This window comes from Elephas maximus, chromosome 1 (assembly GCF_024166365.1).
Source record: "Elephas maximus indicus isolate mEleMax1 chromosome 1, mEleMax1 primary haplotype, whole genome shotgun sequence".
NCBI classification, from domain to species: Eukaryota; Metazoa; Chordata; class Mammalia; order Proboscidea; family Elephantidae; genus Elephas; species Elephas maximus.
In genome coordinates, this window is record NC_064819.1 from 205,587,416 (window position 1) to 205,608,101 (window position 20,686).

At 38.8% G+C, this 20,686-nt stretch overlaps 1 protein-coding gene across 2 annotated transcripts in view; it reads left to right on the plus strand.

Annotated features, from left to right (window-relative positions):
• The window catches only part of PDE7B (phosphodiesterase 7B), a 377,838-nt gene that overhangs the window by 101,589 nt on the left and 255,563 nt on the right, over window positions 1-20,686 (plus strand). For both annotated transcript variants that reach the window (XM_049901729.1, XM_049901739.1), the window contains exon 2: window positions 11,499-11,559. In XM_049901729.1, coding sequence (XP_049757686.1) covers window positions 11,499-11,559 — 61 coding nt within the window. The remainder of the gene's footprint in view (window positions 1-11,498; window positions 11,560-20,686) is intronic.

Below are 20,686 nucleotides of genomic sequence, written 5' to 3' on the forward strand. Positions count from 1 at the left end.
TAATTTAGCTAATTACATTTGCTAAGGCCCTATTTCCAAGTAAGGTCACATACCAGGGAAACATGAGTTTGGGGTGAGACAGTATTCAACCCAGTACAAGGGGTGGGCATTGTTCCTCCCTTTGTTCTACAATGAGGTTCAAAAAGGTAAATAGTAATATGCCCAAGATCACACAGCTAGTGAGGGACAGATTTGGGATTTGACCCCAGATGTTCTAAGTTCTTTCTATTACATGCATCAGTCTGGTCTCTTTCTGTATTGCTTCTTGTATTCTCCACCACAAAGTGTCTATGGACTTAATCTTTAAACATTCATTTTATATATAGGTTAAATATATATTGGCTTTAATTGTTTTACGTTTAGAGAAGTGTCTACCTTTCTCTCTGAAAAATATCTGTAGCTAGTTGTGAACCCTGGGGGCTCTGGGTTGATTAATAAAAGATGAAATTGTACTGAAAAATTTCATTCATCAAGAATTGTGGCATATGTACTTCTGTCTGATATTTGGGAATTCTCACAGTCCATGCCAGAATTATTTCCTAAGGACCTTGGACCAAAACGCCTACTAAGGTCCTATACCTGGATGCATTAGAGAGATAGTTGTTGTGCACCATCAAGTCAATTCCAACTCATAGTGACACTATAGGACAGAGTGGAACCACACCATAGGGTTTCCTAGGCCATAATCTGTATGGGTGCAGATTTCCAGTCCTTTTCTCCATTGGAACCACTGGTGGGTTCGAAGCAACAACCTTTCAGTTAGCAGCCAAGCATGTCACCATTGCACCACCAGGGCTCCTTACTCCAGTTATATTTCACCTGCCATCAGCCTTCACAGGCATAGATTCTGCTAAAGTTGTCATTTTACAGTCATCGTTTTGCATGATGACAATGTGATTTTCATTGTGTATTTCAGTATGTGCAAGGAATGCCAGGACTAAAAGTGGTGCATGGAGTCAGGCTGCTTGAATTGAAGAACACAACATAAGATTAAGTGGCTCCAAACCTGCAGCTCTCCGACCCCAGGATCCCCTTGTAGAAGGTCCAACCAGACATTAGAAATATAGCCTTTCTAGCGCCTGTTACTATCCAGGGCCAAAATAACAGAAAACACAGTTCTGAGTTCTGAATGTTTGCTTATAACTTAAAAAAAAAAAAAACACTCCTGGGCTGAAATCAAGTTTTCCAAGTTTTGGTTCATAATAAGTAGTTTTTAAACATTTAAAAATAGGGATGTGTAATAAAGTGCGGGGAGATTCTCTGGAGACTGCTCTTGCTGGCACTGCTCTAATAGAAAGCATACGCCATTGAGCTAACATTTTGTTCTTTGACAGAAGAAGAAAACAAAGCTGTTAAAAGCTGGTAGGCTCATTTTCCAATAGCAATAGCATTAATATCTTTCAAGTCACTCCTAGCCATAGCTAATTAGAGGTTTATGAGGGATGGCCCTTCCTCAAGGGTCACCCCGGGTTACGTAGCCCACAGATTTGCTGTTGGCTGTTGGCAACAATGGATTTGTTGAGAATTTCTGCTCAGCTCGAGGTGATTATCTCTCTCTTTTTTTTTTTTTTTTCTGTTACTAGTATGCCTCATATTTTGACTGGCCGAGGTTGGGTTGGACAATGAGGCCCTGATTAAAAAGGCAGTGCCAGGTTGTTGCTGGAGATCTGCACTGACAGATTGTTGAAAACTTATTAGTCTGACGTTTTCACAGCCTGCCCTGGAATGGAAATCTGCTCTTTCACTGGAAAAGCTTAGGAAGGAAAACATGAGCTCGAGCTGAAATCAGCCCCAGTTCCAAATCTGCCGTCTTCTGGCAACAGAGTGCCAAGGGCTGCCGCAGTGTTTAGAGATTCAGGCCTGCCTATGCCACCCACACAGAAGACAGGACTGCATAAAATAACATGCACTCGGGCCATGGTAAAGTAGGAGACCCTGAAAACACATCCTCCGGAAACTGGGAAATTGTGACGTGCTGCTCAACACGGGGTGCTGATGGCTTGAGCAGCTGCTGAAGTCAGCCTAGAGTAGGGCTTCAACTGCGTTCTGCGTGGGAATTCTTTTGGCTATCCTGTGGAATAGTCCAAGGGAAAGAATAAGGTACACCTCAGGCTTCGTGCCCTCTCGAGGGTAGAAATGGGCAAAAAAGTTTGTGACTGATACTATCGGTGACGAGATATCTGGTGCAATTGTATTGCAATTGTTCGTTACAATGCTAAAAGAATTCATTAAGTATTCTAGCTCTTCCAGAGCAAATCCAGCCTCTCTAACATGTCTATAAATAATTTTTTAAATCAATATTTGGCCCCTGGTTTCCTCCACTCTTATCTTTGACAACCACTTTAATTAATCTCTCTAACCATAGCTCCTGGCTTTGTTCCCATTATGGGTGGTTACTTGAAGGATCCTAACAAGAGATCTGTAGCCCTGGTGGTGCAGTGGATAAGAGGTACAGCTGCTAACCAAAAGGCTGGCAGTTCAAGTCCACCAGCCGCTGCTTGGGAAACCTAGGGGGCAGTTCTCCTCTGTCCTACATGGTCGCTATGAGTCGGAATAGACCTGACAGCAACAGGTAGCAAGACATCTGAACTTTGGCTATGTCTAGAGGAGTCCCCTGTTTTGTTAGCTGTCTCCTTCCTGTCCTCTAGACTCAGGAATGTAAGCATCTCATTTAGAAGCCTTCTCTGAGAGCCTCGAACAGAGCTGGGTGCCCCAACACTGGGGTGCCCCTTTACCTTCTGCATTTCTGACTCCAGACTAGGTTATAAACTTTCTGAAGCCAGGATTTATTTAACTAACATTCATTCATTTAACTAACATTTCTGAGTGCCCATTATGCATTAGCATCATGCTAAATACTTAGGGATTCAAAAATAAACAAATAAAACAAATGCAATCACAATTAGTACATCAGCGTACAAGTGTATGCTGGCCTGAATCTCACTTGGTTTTATATCATGCTCACAGTACAGTGCCTGCACAAGTAAAAAAGTAGGCACTCAGTAATAATGTCTTTTTGAATGTTCTTTCATTCATTCACTGATTTGATAGATATTAAGGGAATTCCAAACTTCCCTCTTAACAGAAGCTATCTTTTCATTGTCTAAGACCTAAACACTTTCTCCAGACCTATCTTCTGGGGTTCTGGCTTTCATCAGTCCTAAAAATGTTTCTGCTGGGGGGAATGTAAGAAAGGAAGTGAACCCATGTTTCAAAATCTTCTCAATGTCAGGTTGCTCCCTTCCTAATCCCATTGCATCTCCAGGTCATGTGGCAGCACCCATGGCAGCACTTTGTTGTTGTTAGTTGTAGTAGAGTCAATTCTGACTCAAGATGACCCCATGTGTGCAGAGTAGAATGGCTGCATAGGGCTTTCAAGGCTGTGACCTTTCAGAAACAACTTGTGCCTGAAGCCTAGCCGACTCCAGGTTGTCTTTGTTGCTCCTGGCACAGATGAAGCTCACTTCACCTTTCACCTAACTTTAGGAACTGCCTGAGTAGTTTGACAATAGTTGGCACTTTTTCAAGCTCAGGAAACCCAGTCTTGATGGTTTTTTCTAAAAATGAGTCTAGTCATATGTCAGGTTGTTTCTTTTGTGTTTGTTTTTGTTTTTAATGAGCTGTCAAGCACAGTCATGGAGATGTTGGGTTTTTCTGCATTTTTGCAGCAGCATTTCAATGTCCAGGCACAAGCTTTATGGGTGTCAAGAAGCAGTTGTGCCAATAGCTGTCTAGTCCCTGGATCATTGTGATGGTGCTGTGTTCTTGAAGTCAGGAATTCCAGTAATGTTTCCTGGCTCCCCATCTTCCCAATTATGGCTTTCCAGCAACTCTCCTGGTGAGTCAATTTTGCAGTCATTCCTGAAGGCCAAGCCTAGAGCCTACTTCTCCCATGAATTTATAAGTGCCTCATGCTAAAAAAGGAGACCTGGTGGTACAGTGGTTAAGAGCTAGGCTGTTAACCAAAGCGGTTGACAGTTTGGATCCACCAGCCACTCCTCGGAAACCCTGTGGAGCCGTTCTGCTCTGTCTGTAGGGTCCCTATGAGTTGAAACTGACTCTAAAGTAACAGGTTTTAGGTTTTTCAATGCTGTTTTTTTTTTTTTTTAACTATAATGGTGGTAAGAAAATAATAAAAATTGTAGCCTATTAATTGCTTGCTGATAACATTTAACATTACGTACTTGCTGAAAATTATTATTGCCTCAGCTGACACTACAGCAAACCTCCAAGCAATAAGGATTTCTACCTTTGGTTTTATTTATTTGCTGATGTTTCCGCTCATTCAAAAATAATACCGAGACACCTTCTCTAGAAGGATTAGCTGTCGGAGGCCTGTTGAGAGACTAATAGATTCAAGTGATATCAAGTATTCATAAAAATATTCAGATGTGTGAAAGCTTATTTGAAGTAGGAAAAATAACTGGCTTAAGAAAGCTGCAAGTGTTGCCAATTGAACAATGGGAACAAAAAGTCAGTTTTTCATTGTTTCTAACAAATCTTTTTGAGTATAACATGGTACTATTACTAATATTTAAATATTATTATCAGACCAGATATAATTTTCTTTGGAAAAAAAGATTTTCTGAATACTGAAGTGTGATTTTTAAAATTATATCTAACGTAATTTTTGCAACTAATTTTATGATGAAAGCAATAAAAAAAATACTGTTCATATAAGAGAAATGTGTTTTATTGTACATCTTCCTGGAATGTATGATTTGGCTAATGGAAATAAAATATTTTTAATTTCAAAAGTTTTAATGTACTATGATAGATACAGACCGAGTAGTGTTTCTTTCTGTTGTATGTAGGGTTGCTACGAGTCAGAACAGACTCGAAGGCACTTAACAACAAAACTAACAACATGATAGATGCACTATTTTATAATACCCATCTCGTTCTTAATTTAAAGGCAAATTTTAGATTTAAAATAGAAAATTTTTAATAAATATTAGCAACCAGCTTGTGAAATATTCTGAATTTTCCATTAGAATTTTTTTTCATTTTTAATCCTAAATAACAATACGGGAATTCAAATAGAACTTAAATGTATGAGTTAGATTTACATTCGTATTTTTGTACTACAATATCATCTATAATAATACAATTCAGTATATTTTTGTTCATAATGAATTAAAAACTAAACTTGCAATGATACTATGAGGTAAATATCCTGTTTTACAGATGAGAAATCAGGTTTGGAAAAACTAACTAAATTACCTATGACGGTACAATAGATAAGTGGAGACAGCAACAGGATTTGAACTGCACCAGTATGACAACTCTCACAGTCAGTGGCTAATGGGTGAGAAAAGGGGATGTAATCTAAGATGGGATACTCTACTCAGCCAAGGCAATGAGGAGGCCAAGAGTATTCAATATGTGAGAATTTATGTGTGCCTTGGAAGAAAGTCTTTGTGGTCTATTTCCGAAAAATCAGCCATTGGAAACCCATGGAGCGCAGTTGTACTCTGACACACGTGGGGTAGCCATGAGTCAGAATAGACTCCATTGCGACTGGTTTATGTGTACTGGTCAATCACCAGGTAAGCTGTCGATGTTCATTCTCTCGCTTACTGCAGGAGAGTATGCTACAGTGAGTGGTACTCTGTGCCTCAATTTTCTCCTTTATTCAAAGTATATAATGTGGGTATGAGATGATATATATCCAGCACTTAGAACAATGTTTTGCCCATATTATGGACTCAATAAATGCTAGATATCATTATTAGTCCACAAGTAATTACTGAAAGCTTGGTATGTAATGGAAGTCCTGGTGGCACAGTGGTTAAGAGTTCAGCTACTAACCAAAAGGTCAGCAGTTCAAATCCACCGGCTGTTCCTTAGAAACTCTATGGGGCAGTTCTATTCTGAGTTGGAATGCTATGAGTCAGAATCAACTCAGCGGCAACAGGTTTGATTTTGTTTTTTGTTTTTGGTATGTGATGAGGCATATTAGGGACACTAGCAAGAGGTGGTTTGATTCCTTAAGGTCTATGATGGTGACAGGCATTATACATGTAAATTCACATACAGTATACTCTAATAAATGTCTTCGGGTAAGTTCTCTAGAGAAGCAAAGCCAGTAAAGTGTATAAATAAATAAAGAGAGAGATTTATATCAAGGAAACAGCTTATGTGCTTGTAGAGGCTGGTAACATCCGAAGTCCATGGATCAGGATAGATGCCTCTCCCAAATCACAGAGCCACAGAAGCTGGTGAACCCAAGATCGGCAGGTTGGAGAGCAGGGCTCCCATCCACAGGCTGTGAATGTCAACAAATCCCATGATCGGCAGGCAAGATACCAAGGTTTCTCCTGATTCATGTAGCTGCAAGGGCTGGAAAATCCAAGATCGGCAAGTTGGGGAGCAGGACTCTTGCTTGCAAGCTGTGAAGATTGATGAATCCCAGGGCTGACAGGTAAGTTGCTAGCTCAAGTCCCAAGGACCAGAGGTCAGATGACAAGAAGCAGCTGCTGAATCCAGAACAAACCAAAACACTGAAAATCATGGCCCAGCCAAGTTGACACATAATCTTAATGATCACAGTCCACCTCTTGTCAAGTTGGCACTGTACACATCACCAACTGACTGCAACAGATCCACATTTATGCCTATTCCCAAGAAACGTGACCCAACGGAATGGAGAAAATATTGAACAATATCATAAATATCACACGCAAGTAAATATTTTGCTGAAGATCATTCAAAAGTGTCTGCAGCAGTATATCAACAGGGAACTGCCAGAAATTCAAGCCAGATTCAGAAGAAGACATGGAACCAGGGATATCATCGCTGATGTCAGATGGATCCCAGCTGAAAGTGGAGAATACTAGAAAGATGTTTACCTGTGTTTTATTGACTATGCAAAGGCATTTGACTGTGTGGATCATAACAAATTCTGGATAACATTGTGAAAAATGGGAATTCCAGAACACTTAATTGTGCTCATGAGGAACCCATACATAGACCAAGAGGCAGTTATTCAGACAGAACAAGGGGATACTGCGTGGTTTAAAGTCAGGAAAGGTATGTGTCAGGGTTGTGTCCTTTCACCATACCTATTCAATCTGTATGCTGAACAAATAATTTGAGAAGCTGGACTGTATGAAGAATGGGGCATCAGGATTGGAGGAAAACTCATTAACAACCTGTGTTATGCAGATGACACAACTTTGCTTGCTGAAAATGAAAAGGACTTGAAGCACTTACTGATGAAGATCAAAGACCACAGCCTTCAGTATGGATTGCACCTCAACATAAAGAAAACAAAAATCCTCATAACTGGACCAATAAGCAACATCATGATAAACAGAGAAAAGGCTGAATTTGTCAAGGATTTCATTTTACTTGGACGCACAGTCAACACCCATGGAAGCAGCAGTCGAGAAATCAAACGACGTATTACGTTGGGCAAATCTGCTGCGAAAGATCTCTTTAAAGTGTTGAAAAGTAAAGATGTCACCTTGAAGACTAAGGTGTGCCTGACCCAAGCCATGGTATTTCCAATCTCATCATATGCATTCGAAAGCTAGACAATCAATAAGGAAGACCGAAGAAGAATTGACTTCTTTGAATTGAGGTGTTGGCAAAGAATACTGAATATACCATGGACCTCCAAAAGAATGAACAAATCTGTCTTAGAAGTACAACCAGAATGCTCCTTAGAAGCAAGAATGGCGAGACTACGTCTTACATACTTTGGACGTGTTATAAGGAGGGATCAGTCCTTGGAGAAGGGCATCATGCTTGGTAAAGTAGAGGGTCATCAAAAAAGAGGAAGACCCTCAACGAGATGGATTTACACAGTAACTGCAACAATGTGCTCAAGCATAACAATTGTGTGCATGCGCAGGACCAGGCAATGTTTCGTTCTGTAGTACCTAGGTTCACTATGAGTCGGAAATGACTCAACAGCACCTAACAACAACAACAACATACTCTATATGCTATAGAATGAGAACATATGCCAGGAGTATCTCAGCTGCCCAGGTGGGGCAGTGTTAACAGGAGAGATGGGCAAGAACAAGGCGAGTTGGTCCCAGTAGTTCTGGTACAAGCAATAAAACAAAGATGGAGTCCCTAAGCAAAGCCAGGAACCTGAGAATTAAGCAGAAGCCTGGTGGTCAGAACCGGGCCTAAAGTCAAGGTGGCGTAAAGCAGCAGGATACACACGTGACCAGGTATAGCAGGGCCTACGGTTGAGTTTCCATGACCTCAGCAGTCAAGGAAGAGAGCTGCAGCACCTGAGAACCCAACAGGGCTCAAGACCTTCTCCAATGGCAAATTCTGCAGTTTCTGGAGACTTTGGACCTGTGACTTAGCTCCCAAACTTGGCCATCCCCCTGGGTTCAGAGCAAGCAGGAGCCTGGCAGGGAAGGCCTCGTGAACACTGACATCAGTGAGAAAAAGCACTGTGAAGAGTCTGGTTTCTTTCAAGTCTGATGACCAGTCAGATTGCCTCTTGGGCATTGCTTTCAAATCTGTTACTATCATTAGGTAACTTTACAAAGAAATGCAATCAAAGAACTAGTTCAAGGTGCCTGAGCCACTTCCCAGACTCCCGGGGAGACAAAGATGAGGAAGCAGACTGCATCACGGTGGGAAGGGCTGCCGCACCCACACTCCCTGCTTGGTGATTAGCTTGTCTGGTCAGTGAACCTGAGAAGACCAAGACTGTTAAGGAATGCATACTTCATGGGAGTTGCAGAAACTGGCCCTGGATTTGTATATAGCCAGAAAAGAGGGTAGGACCAGCGCAGCAGCATCCCACCCACACCACGGTGCCTGTCGAGTGCCAAATATAAGGCTGCCCTTGGTCTTTGGGCAACTGTGGAAAGTTCTACCACCTCCAACTGCCATCCCCTGGAAACGCCTGCAAAGAAAGCTTTTCCACTGCTCATCTATGGGCTTTGTCATTAGTAAAGGATAAAGGGGTAAAGGGAGCACCTCGGCATTATTTCCTTGTAGAACCCAGGATATGGAATGATAGCACTTCCTAGGATTATGTTTTGCCAAGGAGCTGAAAGCATTTTAGAAAACATTGATCTTTCATTTAAAAATAATTATTAACTCTTTCAAGTCATAAAAATACCACTTTCAAAAGCAAGTAATGTAGGAAATGTATCCCAGCGATCTGAAAGAGTTTAAGCTCTGGGCAAAACACAAGCAAAACAGGAACAGACAGTAGGATCAGACTGCACGGGTCATTAATCCACACATTTGCTCTCTGATTTGACTTTGTGGCATATATTAGCATCCCCAAGTTACTCATGAAGAAATGAAGCATGAAGAGATTAAATAACACGATGAAATATCATACTAGGTCAACAGAGTAGGTGGAAAAAGGAACTTGTAATACAGACGTCTCCATCTAACATCAGATGCCCTCTTGCCAACCCCCCTTCTCACCAGTCCATTTTCTTGGCTCATCAAAGCAACATTCTTCTTTTTTAGGTCCCTGAGCCAATTGCCAATCTCCTTGTGCACAAGCAGGCCATCCAAAAAAAAAAAAAGGATTGATTTGAATATAATTGAGTCATCCTTTCCCATATCAACCTGCCTCTCTTTGTATCAAAGAATTTCATAATTAGGGGTTAATAAGGCAAGTTCTTACAGCCAGGAATTTTTTCCCCCAGAAATTACTTTGCCTTATAATACACTAGCTATCTTAAAGAATGGCTGGAGTGAAATTAAGTGGTGAACAGAGAAAGAAAGAGGAGAACGTGTGAACCTAACTCATCCCCAGACTCCCTAAGGGCAAAGGAAATAAATGATAGAACAAGTCACTGGGGCAGACAGTTCACTCTGCTACCAAATGGCCTGATAAGCCCAAAACAGATGGGTGAGGAGAAGCAACGCGCACAGAGCCGTTTTTATATTCAGAGTGGCGCATATGTGAGTTATTCCTTTATATTATGAAATAGAAGAAAGTTCAGAGGAAAACTTAAGGAACAAATCATTATGGGAAAAGTTGATACCCTGTGTGCCCTCCAACATTTCATCACTCTTTGTCTCTTCTTCCTATCCTGAGTTGGACGTTCATTGTGCCAGTGCCTGTGTTTATGCTTTTTCTATAAATTAATGTATCCATGAACAATAAGTGCTATTTTTAGATATTTTCAGCTTCATAAAAAAAATTGCATCATATTGGAGGCTTGGTTGTTGAGGATTCTGGGGGTTTTCTTTTGCTTAACCGTATACGATTTAAATATTACATACATTTTATGTGATTTGAGCCTTATATTTATTTGATAAGATTTGAACATTACACATTTTATATATAGATGCTGAATGTGTCATATATGTTTAAGCAGTGTATGCAGCCCTGATTTATTCATTCTAACTGCTGGGTAGTGTTCCAATATATGAATAATATATTATTTATATGTTTTGTGTCCTTACATTAAAGCTGTACCTGAGACTTTCTCTGGTTATAAACTCAGAAGATGATTTGCTGTGTCATAGGATATGCACATTTCAACTCCACCAGACTTTGCCAATTCTTCTGTAAAGTAGTTGTATCGTTTTCCACTCTCCTCCACAATGTGTAAGGTTATCCATTTATTTACATTATTGAAAACCTTTGGTATTGCCAGACTTCTAAGTTTTGCTAAGCCAATGAATGCAAAATGGATCCCATTTTATTTTCAATTTGCTGATCTAGCTTTAATTTGGTTAGACTAAAAATATTTTCTATGCGTTCTGACCACGAAGCTATCCTCTTCCATGAACTGCTTGTTCGTGTCCTATATCCATTTTTCTGTTGGGTTGTTATTTTCTAATTGATTCAGAGGATTTACTTATATATTCAGATATCAATCATTTCTGAATTACATATGTCACATAAATATGGACTACTCTTAAATAAGTGATTGTATCTCTGTAGTTTGTCTTGCACAAAACTTTTAACAAGCAAGTTAAAACTAAGATATAGATATGAAAGTTAATTTTTCCGTGAGTTTTTGGGTTCAGGAAAAACATTATAAAAGCCACTTTTTTAAATCATTTCTTTGTTGGTTTTTTTTTTTTTCCTAAGTTCAGAGAGTTAAGTATAGGCCACCTAGCCTGGTACTTGGTAATATTTATGCTTGATTGTGGAGTGGGTAGTTGAGAGTAATTTAGGCGCTGAATACGGTCCAATTAGGGGAGAGATTAACCTCAGATTGTTGGTCCTAATGGGTTGCATACCTTCCACTGAAATAGAAACCTTTGAAGCTGAGTGTATCCTTGGCCAGCATTCCTTATAGAAGCACACAGAATTAGCCCTAGCCAGGAGGCGGCGGGAGGCACGCAGGAACTGTCCATCCTAACTTATCTCCAAAATGTTTTACTACCAGGAAAATCTCTGCTCATGACATAAGTCCCTGGCCTCAGGTAACCAAAGAACACATGAGGATGAGGAGTGGAATAATATGGTCATTAGGTTGCATGGACGTATTGTCTTGGAAATCTTGATATGAAATCTTAAAATAACTGTGTTCTTTCTCTTTCAGAGGTGTGGCGAAATCTTGTTTGAGAACCCTGATCAGAATGCCAAATGTGTTTGCATGCTAGGTAAGAAGGCCTCCCGTTTTAAATATATTAAGCATGCTGATGTCAGATGGACTTAAAAGTGTTCTGTTGCCTTACAAGCTACCTCTTGTTCCACTTGGCAGTGTTCCACTTTGCAGAGGCTTATGGGCTGTTTTATAGGTTCATAGATAGCTATAAAACATTTTCAAGTGGAACACTTAATGGTGAAAAAAGGTTGTGATTTGAATAATGTCAGGAGTCGTACTTTCTGTGTCTTTGAAATTTTGGGGAGAATCGTCAGCATAACATAGAGTTGGGTGCTCTTTACTCAGGCAACTGTGACAAAAGGTATGACAAACCCCGTTGTAATTCCTGAACCAGAGATGATGAAATAGTCTACTATTACTGAAAGTAAACTACTGTTAAGTATTTACATTGAAGCACAAAGTCTTTACTTATAATGCCTGGGAGAAATATATATTTGAACCAGTCTGAAGTCAGCACAACCATTACCCACACTGTGTTTGTAACAAAATATTATCATTGTAATGAATATTCATTTGTTCTTATGGGACATTATATCATCAATGCCTTTTGTAAATATATAATATTCTGTTAGGAAATTAAGTTGCTATTATTTTCCTCATTTTATAGGTTAGAAAACTAGTACAGAGAATATATATTATGCACTTAACCTCAAAGTGAAAAATTACCCAAATCATGGTATGAAAGTTTCTAAACTGTAAAATTTTAGGCCTGGTGTTTAGATTTTCTTTAAGTCACTTACCTGGGTAAACTTTCAATTAATTACATTTATGAATCAAAACAGTAATATAGATAAATAAAAATAATTCTTTAATTTTCACCAACATTTTACCCTCGTCCATTCTAACCTTTAACCATACTCATAAGCAAAGAACAAAATAATTCATTTCAGCTCCTTTAATTTTCTCTGGCTACCTCATTTGCTGGCAGTCCAGATTATCAAGTGAGATGACCCAAAAGCAAACAGCAGAGGAAGGCCTAGATAATTCCTAATTCAAGATAATCGTGTACCAAATAATCAAAGGTTGTTCGTACTTAAAAAGCAAAACAAAGACATTCTTCTAGCTTTCTGATTTTTCTTAGTTTCTTGCACTATTGTCTTAAGCCTCTCAGATGCAGTTCTCATATATTTTTATTTTAATTGAGATGATAACTCTACAGTAACACATTCATTGGAAAATGAACACTTTACTGGAAGTACACAAATAATGAATATAGCGCACACACGCCACATCGAATATTCAGTATTCCTTTCCCTTAAGTATGGAAATGCCTTATAAATGCCAACATGTAGAGTAAAATCTAGATAGAAAAATAAAGGAAGGAAGGAAGGAAACAGAAAAAATTCTTTCATATGCATGTGTGTTCAACAACGGGTTTAGGGAACCATCTCCCCACCATATCATCACATACTGGGTGTTCACCAAGTACCAAGCTCTGCTCTAAGATCTATTCATCAATTAATTCCTTTAATTTTCACAATAACAAGATGAGGTTGGTGCTATAATTATCCCCATTTTACAGATAAGGAAATTGAGGCAAATGGCCTAATATTACAAGCACTTTAATGCCACTAAAATATTATTTCATGTAACTTCTACCTGATCTACTAACTTGAATCTATTTTTAGCCCATAATTATTTTAAGCACATGAACACATGATCCATTCCCTGCCCTGGCTCCCATGTGATTTACTTGCTTACTTCATAGCTAGGACAAGGACAGCAATAGATCTTGCTATTCTTCTAAAGCGCTGCCTGTAGACTTGACTTCACCTAAAGTAAGATCAATCACCTTTCCATCTCTTATGTGGCATTATTTATATAGCTATCAGAAGGCATTCCTGACCACCATATACCTCCCCAGTGAATCTGCCAGACTGCACAAAATTTCAAAATTAGAAATATATTCATATATATCCAGTTTTGCTGTTACGACCGTTGTCAAAATAGCTACAATTCATTGAGTGTTAATATGTAACAGGTTAGGTCCATCCTAAGAACCTTACATAATTAGATCATTTATCCTAAGTAAAACATAACTTCTCTTTCAAAATGTAGATAGCCTTGGCAATGGCAGTTTATTAACTAAGCTGCTATTCATTATTAACCTTGTAGGTTTAATTCGTTTGCTCAATTTCTATTTTCTTAGAGGCATGGAACTGGTGTAAAGGAACCAAGAGAATGGGAGTTTTTATTAGTTTGAGACACGGAAGAAATAAGGATGGAAAAGAAAGGAAAATTGTATATTTTACCCTTAAAATCGGTGGTAAATATTTATGGAATGTTCAAAGATAATTTTATGTCGAGTAAGCTTGAGTTACTCATAAAGAAAATTGTGCCCTCGAGAGCTTACATCTAAAAGGCTTAGACTTTTCCCTACTTATCTTTTTAATAGGATTGCTGCAAAAGTCATTGAAACATTTACAAAGTCCTTTGAAATCTTAGATAAAAGAGAGTGCCAAAATAAAATTATCATGGATATCAACACACATGGATCCACCTGCCATTAGGTTATGTTCATCTCGGGCCCAAGGTATTGCCATTTCATGGCAAGGTCCTGCAAGGTGATAAGAAAAGAACTGAAATTGAATAGTGTATTCACTTAAAGCAAACCAGAGAAATTCAAGTTATGAATGTATAACTCAGCTAAAACTGAGACTACATCTTATATTTCTTTGAAAGAGAGCAACTGTATTAAAGCAGCAACCAAATAAAGCACCTCTTCACCATAGTATGAGGCAATGATTAGTTCATTGTTTCCTTTGAGAAGAGCCAGTCATAGTGCCCATATCATTTTCTGAAGCATTTCTTGAGAAAACTTGGTATCTCCAACAGCAAAGGATAATGAGTCTCTGATATTTTAAATGGCGATTAAGTTTTATAAGTATTGCCAACCATTAACATAGTTAATATTTTTGCTGGTATTGTATAACATTTCCCTAAATAAATAAAAATTTCCAAACAAGAAAACCAAATATATAAAGCCTGCATTTCCAAAACTTCAACTCTGTTCTTTATGTCACTCTAATACTGAAATCCATGATGTGAGTCAACCTGAGACATCCCACAGATTTAAATTATCAGGGTCTTGGTTCACTCCAGTGAGATCCCATCTCTGCCCACCCCAACTGCAGGTCTGAGTGTCCTCTTGGAACCTAGCTGGGCTTTCGGTTTCAGCATAGCTAAGACGGAATATGGAAGAGGGTTATGAGTCAGGGACACCATTTGAAGTTCTCTTGCCCACTGAAGAGTCCCCAGATCATTCTGAAAAATACAGTTTTTAAGCTTTGAGTTATCTACCTCACAACATGCACGAATAAGCCATCTTCACCAAAATCATGTTCCTGAATCATTACATTAAATGAGATGTAAGTGTAAAATTCACCCCGAGTTACTCTGAAGCACTGAATTCAATGCAGTTTGAGTGAGAACAAACTACAGTCATGTATGGGTGTTATGGGGGATAATTTCTGGGTTCAGGGAAATAATTTGTATTAGGTTAGCTATGAAGGTAAATAAGGTGTCCACAGAGCTGGCTGTACTGAACATAACTATTCATTCCTTAAAATTATTCAGAGAGGCCAAATGTGGACAATCAAGTTAAGCACCAAATGGTAATAGATGTTGCTTTGCTTCTTTCCTCCAGGCTTAGAGCATAACATTCAGAATTTTTTCTTGTTCTTTCATTTAGCCATAAGATTTCTCTCAAGATCAAATTGGCCTCAGAAGTTTATAGAACTATAGCAAGGAATATACAAATGTATAGGAAGACTTGTACCTTAATTAGGTGTAATGCACTTATATCAAAGGAAACAGGGAGTGGAAGACAAATGATCTCTTATTCCACAATTAATATAAAAAGCATGATGAGTTACTAAAAGGATTTTACTTTTCAAAGTATAATGAAAACTGTTTGGTAAAAAGAGCCTAGAGCATTTAAAGATATTACGTAAAATGTTGACTGTTAATTCACTTCATAGTTCATTTGGTATCCTTGTTGTTATTAGCTGCTCTTGAATTGGATCCCAACACATGGCTAACCCATACACAACAGAACCCACTGACAAACAGGTCATGGCTGTGCATGAGATATATTGGTTAGGAATCAAACCCAGATCTCCCACATGGAAGGCAAGAATTCTACCACTGAACCACCAATGCCCCATGTGGAACAACATCTTGGAAAAAGAAACTCTCAGAAAAAAATCCCAGGTCAGATTTGGGGTCTCTTTCCCTGTGTTCTTAGAGTGGGGTTATTTCAGATGCTAAGCCTTAATTTGTAATTAATGGATATTTGTGGGCTCGATTTCTTTATCCTCTTTATCAACCTTTTATTTTTTCCAATTTGAAAAACTCCAATGGCCCTGCTTTCCTCCATGAACAATTCCTTTCATGCTGATCAGTGTCATTATCATTTGAAAGTACAATTAGCACCCTCTGACTGGTCACGCATTCATACCAGTCAGTTTTTTGGTTAAGGTTTGTTATAAATCATTTATATGCACTGTCAGTTTTCAAAGCAATAGAATACCAAGAAATCAATATTTTATTAACACTCAGAATAAGCAAAGAAAGACTTTCTAGTCCTAGCTCTGAAAAAATTAACTGTGTACTCATAGAAGTTGCTTGGTTTCTCTAGGCTTCAGTTTACAGTTTTTCCACAAACTAGAAATAAAAATATCTGTCCTTCTCAGCCCAAAGAGTTGCTATGATAGTAGAATGAGATATTCTGTAAGCAGATACTGCCTGCTGTAATGTCCTAAATGTCATTTATGTGTGTTGTGCAATTGGTTTTTCTTGTATATGGCCTTTCTGGCCTTGGGTTTTTAATTTTGCCAAACTGATTGGCTAAGCCACATTTTTGCAAGGGATTGGTTAGTATGATATGCAAATAGCGTGCATAGAACCATGTAATAGAATTAAGTGACCTTGTGAGAATTGGTGAATTACTAAGCAATTTGAAAGATTGTGGTCAACGAAGGGGATTGGTCAGTTCGTGGTTTGGATGGGAGTGCCATGCTTTGAAATTGAATATAAAGGCCAATCCCACAGAAATTGAGGGGGACCTCACTACTGTCAAGAAGAGCCTGGAGTCAAGGCATCTTTGGACCCAGGGTCCCTGCACTGAGAATTGCCTAGACCCAGAAGAGGGAGCTGTAACCCTGAAGAAGATGAGAGGTGACAAGAAAAAATGGCAAGGACAGCAGAGGCCAACAGCAGAGAAACAGCAGCAGCAATACCAGCGATGAGACCCTCAGGACTGCAGACAGCTGCAGTGGGCTTACCCATGGAGCTAGAGAGAGCTCAGCACGTTTGGACAGGAGGCTTGCTGGCAGAGTGGGGTGCCTCCAAGCACTTGTCAGCAGAGCTAAAGAGCTGTAACACTTGCCCAAGCAGGGTAGAGGCCCAGCAGCAGAGGCCATCTGCTGGCATAGCTGAGAGAAGGACCCGCCTGCGGGCACAGCCAAGAACGAGCTGAAAGCCATCTTGTTTGGAAGCTGTCCGGATTAATGAACTGTATCCTGCCTCATGAGTTGTATCCTCTTACTTCCAAGTTGATCCTGGTCTTGAGTGATAGCCTGTTATTTCCCTAATAAACCACATAATCGTGAGTGTGGTCTGTGCATTCTGTGTGGCCATTGCAACAAATTATCAAACCCAGCAAAGAAGTAGAGATTGCCATAGGGGAGGACGGCTGGTGTCAGAAATGGTGAAAAACTTGGAAAGTGGAGGTATGTGTAACCTCCATCTTATAGGAATCAGTTTTGGGCTGAACTTGATTCTCATCCCTCCTCCTGAATGAAGACAGGCTCAGATACTGGATTACAATGTGTCAATAAATTTATAAATAAATACTAAATAACTGAAAATAAACAAATTAATAATGAAAATAATCAACTGATAAATAAGCAATAAATAATTGTTGATGTCATTGATAATGTTTACAAAAGCAATTATACAAAGCTGAAGGCAATTATTAAGAGTAATTAAATAGGTTCTTCAAAACTGTGCAGTGTTTTCCGGACACCTTTTCAGCTCAGTATTGAAGTTGCTCCTGAGGTTCACCATTCAGCCAAAGATTGGATAGGCCCATAAAACAAAAGGAGACTGAAGGGGCTCACCAGCCCAGGGATAAGGACTAGAAGGACAGGAAAGCTGGTAAGAGGGTACCCAGGTTTAAGAAGGGAAGTGTTGACATGTCGTGGGGTTGTTAACCAATGTCATAAGACAATATGTGTACTAACTGTTTAATGAGAAACTAGCTTATTCTGTAAACCTTCATTTAAAGTACAATAAAAAAAAATTTTTTAATTAAAAAGGATTCTCAAAAGTTTGGATTTTGGCAAAGTCCAAAAATCTAAATAAATAAATAAATAAGCAAACTAGAATGATTTAGATTGATTTAAAAAAATATATTGTGCAGTGTTTCAAGGGCAGTATGAAACATTCCTCCAATAGTCATTCAACAACTATGCATTAAAAATTTTTTTTTTTTTTTATGTGCAAGCCCTGGTGGTGCAGTGGTTAAAGCCGTCAACTGCTAATCAAAGGATTGCCAGTTCGAACCCACCAGCCACTCCATGGGAGAAAAATATGTCAGCCTACTTCTGTAAAGGTTACAGCCCTGGAAACCCTATGAGGAAGTTCTACTCTGTCTTATAGGGTCTTTATGAATCAGAATCGACTTAACAGCAACAAGGGTTTGGATATGCAAGGCTTACCACCCATCCATCAGTCTGTTGTACTGTGGTGGCTTTCAAGTTGCTATGATACTGGAAGCTATGCCACTGGTATTTCAAATGCCAACAGGGTACTCGTGATGGACAGTTTTCAGTGAAGCTTCCAGACTAAGACAGACTAAGAAGAAAGGCCTGATGATCAACTTCTGAAAATTAGCCAATGAAAACCTAGAGGAGGATCACAACAGAATATTGCCTGATGTAGTGCTAGGAGATGAGCCCCTTAGGTTGGAAGTCTCTCGAAATACACGGTGGCTACAACAATGGATCAGAGCATACAAGTAGTTATGAAGATGGTGCAGGACTGGGCAACATTTCATTCTGTTGTGCATGGGTTGCCATGAGTTGGAGCCGATTCCAAGGCAACTAACAACAATATGCAAGGTACTCTGCTAGGCACTGGGAATCCAAAGATCAGTTTAGGCACAGGTCCTGCCCATCGCAGGGTTTATGGTCCAGCAAGAGATTCAAGACTTGAATCCCTATGTCTGCAACACTAGCTAGTGCGATAAATGATACAAGAGAGATAAAGTGTGTTAAGATATCACTAGATGGAGAGAGAACGTATCACTCAGATTTACATATGCAAAGGCTGGGAAAGTGGCAGCATTCTACATGGACAGCCTCACACTCAAAAACCCAGATATGAGACAGCTAGGGAGTGGTGGGGGCAGAGAGTTTAAGCTCAAGGGTCTACAAAGACAAATTGGAAAGGAACTTGGGGCCTGATTGTAGAGGTTTGAATGTCATCATTGCTCTAAAAAGGACAGAAACACCAGATAAAAAAGAGTTCTGGTCTATAGAATGCTCTATATACCAGTTTCTACTGGATAATATTGGAGCCCTGGCGGCGCAGTGGTTAAGCATTCAACTGCTAACCAAACGGACAGCAGTTCAAATCCACCAGCCACTCCCTGGAAACTCTATGGGGCAGTTCTTCTCTATCCTATGAGGTCGCTATGAGTCGGAATCAACTCGACAGCAACAGGTTCATTTTTTTGGTTTACTGGACCATATTAAGTACAGCATTCACCTGATACGTGTGAAATCAAATCACTTCAATTCAATGTGTATTTAAACTTAATGACCTGAATTCTATGGTCGAAGGGCTGATTTTTTTTTTTAAATACATGTTAACCTCATTTTTTTTTTTTTTTTTTTTTTGCTTGACACCAAATATCATAGCATTTTATTTTAGGAATAAGTGAGTATTGCCATCTTTTACAATGGAAAAAAATCTATATTTTTCTCATTTTGTGGAACTTTGTCATCTAATAACACTGGGATTTTTTTTATATCACTATTTGCTATTATCACTTGCATCTGACTGTGATTTTTGTATGTAGACATTTTTGCACTCTGTAAATTGTTTCTTAAAAATTAAATACACGATCTGTTTTAAGGCAAAATAAGATCTGGTATCAAAGTAGGCCACTGTAGTGCAGTAGAAAGAAGAGGGCATTTAAAGACCTGTGTGACCATAGACAAGTTGCATAAAGTGACATACATGGATTTCAGTTTACTCTTCTCAAAAATGGAACAATACATAATAATAACAATATTATCTATTTTAACGGGTTTGTTGAGGATCAAATGACCCAATGACTATGAAAGCATTTGGTAAATTTTTAGAAGTTCTATACATATTATTTTTATTAGTACTAATAATAAATGCATCCTGTCCTTGAATTTTATCTTATATTAGTAGTATTTTTTTTCTACAAACTGACTGCTTTGATATATTTTTAATATTAAACTATCTCAGTTTGAATCAACTAAATAGATAGTTTCAAGGGCATATTTGCAATTTAGAAATAAGTATATTATCCTCACAGGTTATAAAAGAAAGATTATTTTAAGGACCATTTTATGTGTACTTGACTTTGAAAGTAAAGGTCTATGTATAAAGACAAGTTTTAAAGTGGCTTAACTTTGATTTATTAAAAGATCTCAGGAGTTTGAATCTTAACTTATACTTACAAAGTACTTCATTCAAATCGCATGGACGCATAAATTCACTCCTATATGCATAAACAAATAACAAAATCTCTGGGCTATATTTCCAAATTCTGGCCAAAGAGAGCAAATTGTAACCTGGATATTGCCAAGGGAGAACAGTGGGGATATTATTCCCATCATTCTCTGCCCTGTGACCTTGCCTTATTTTATTGTCATTGTACTTATCATCAAATGAAATATTTTATACTTATTTGTTATTCACTATCTCCCAGCCTGCCCCCACCAGAAACCCATACACAGAATGTAATGACGATGAAAGTAGGGAATTCGTTTTATTCGCCTCTGAGGTGCCAGCACCTTGAACAGTGTCTGGCTGCCTACCTCCGAGTAAACCAAACTGAACTAGCAGCCCTAGAGTCCCTT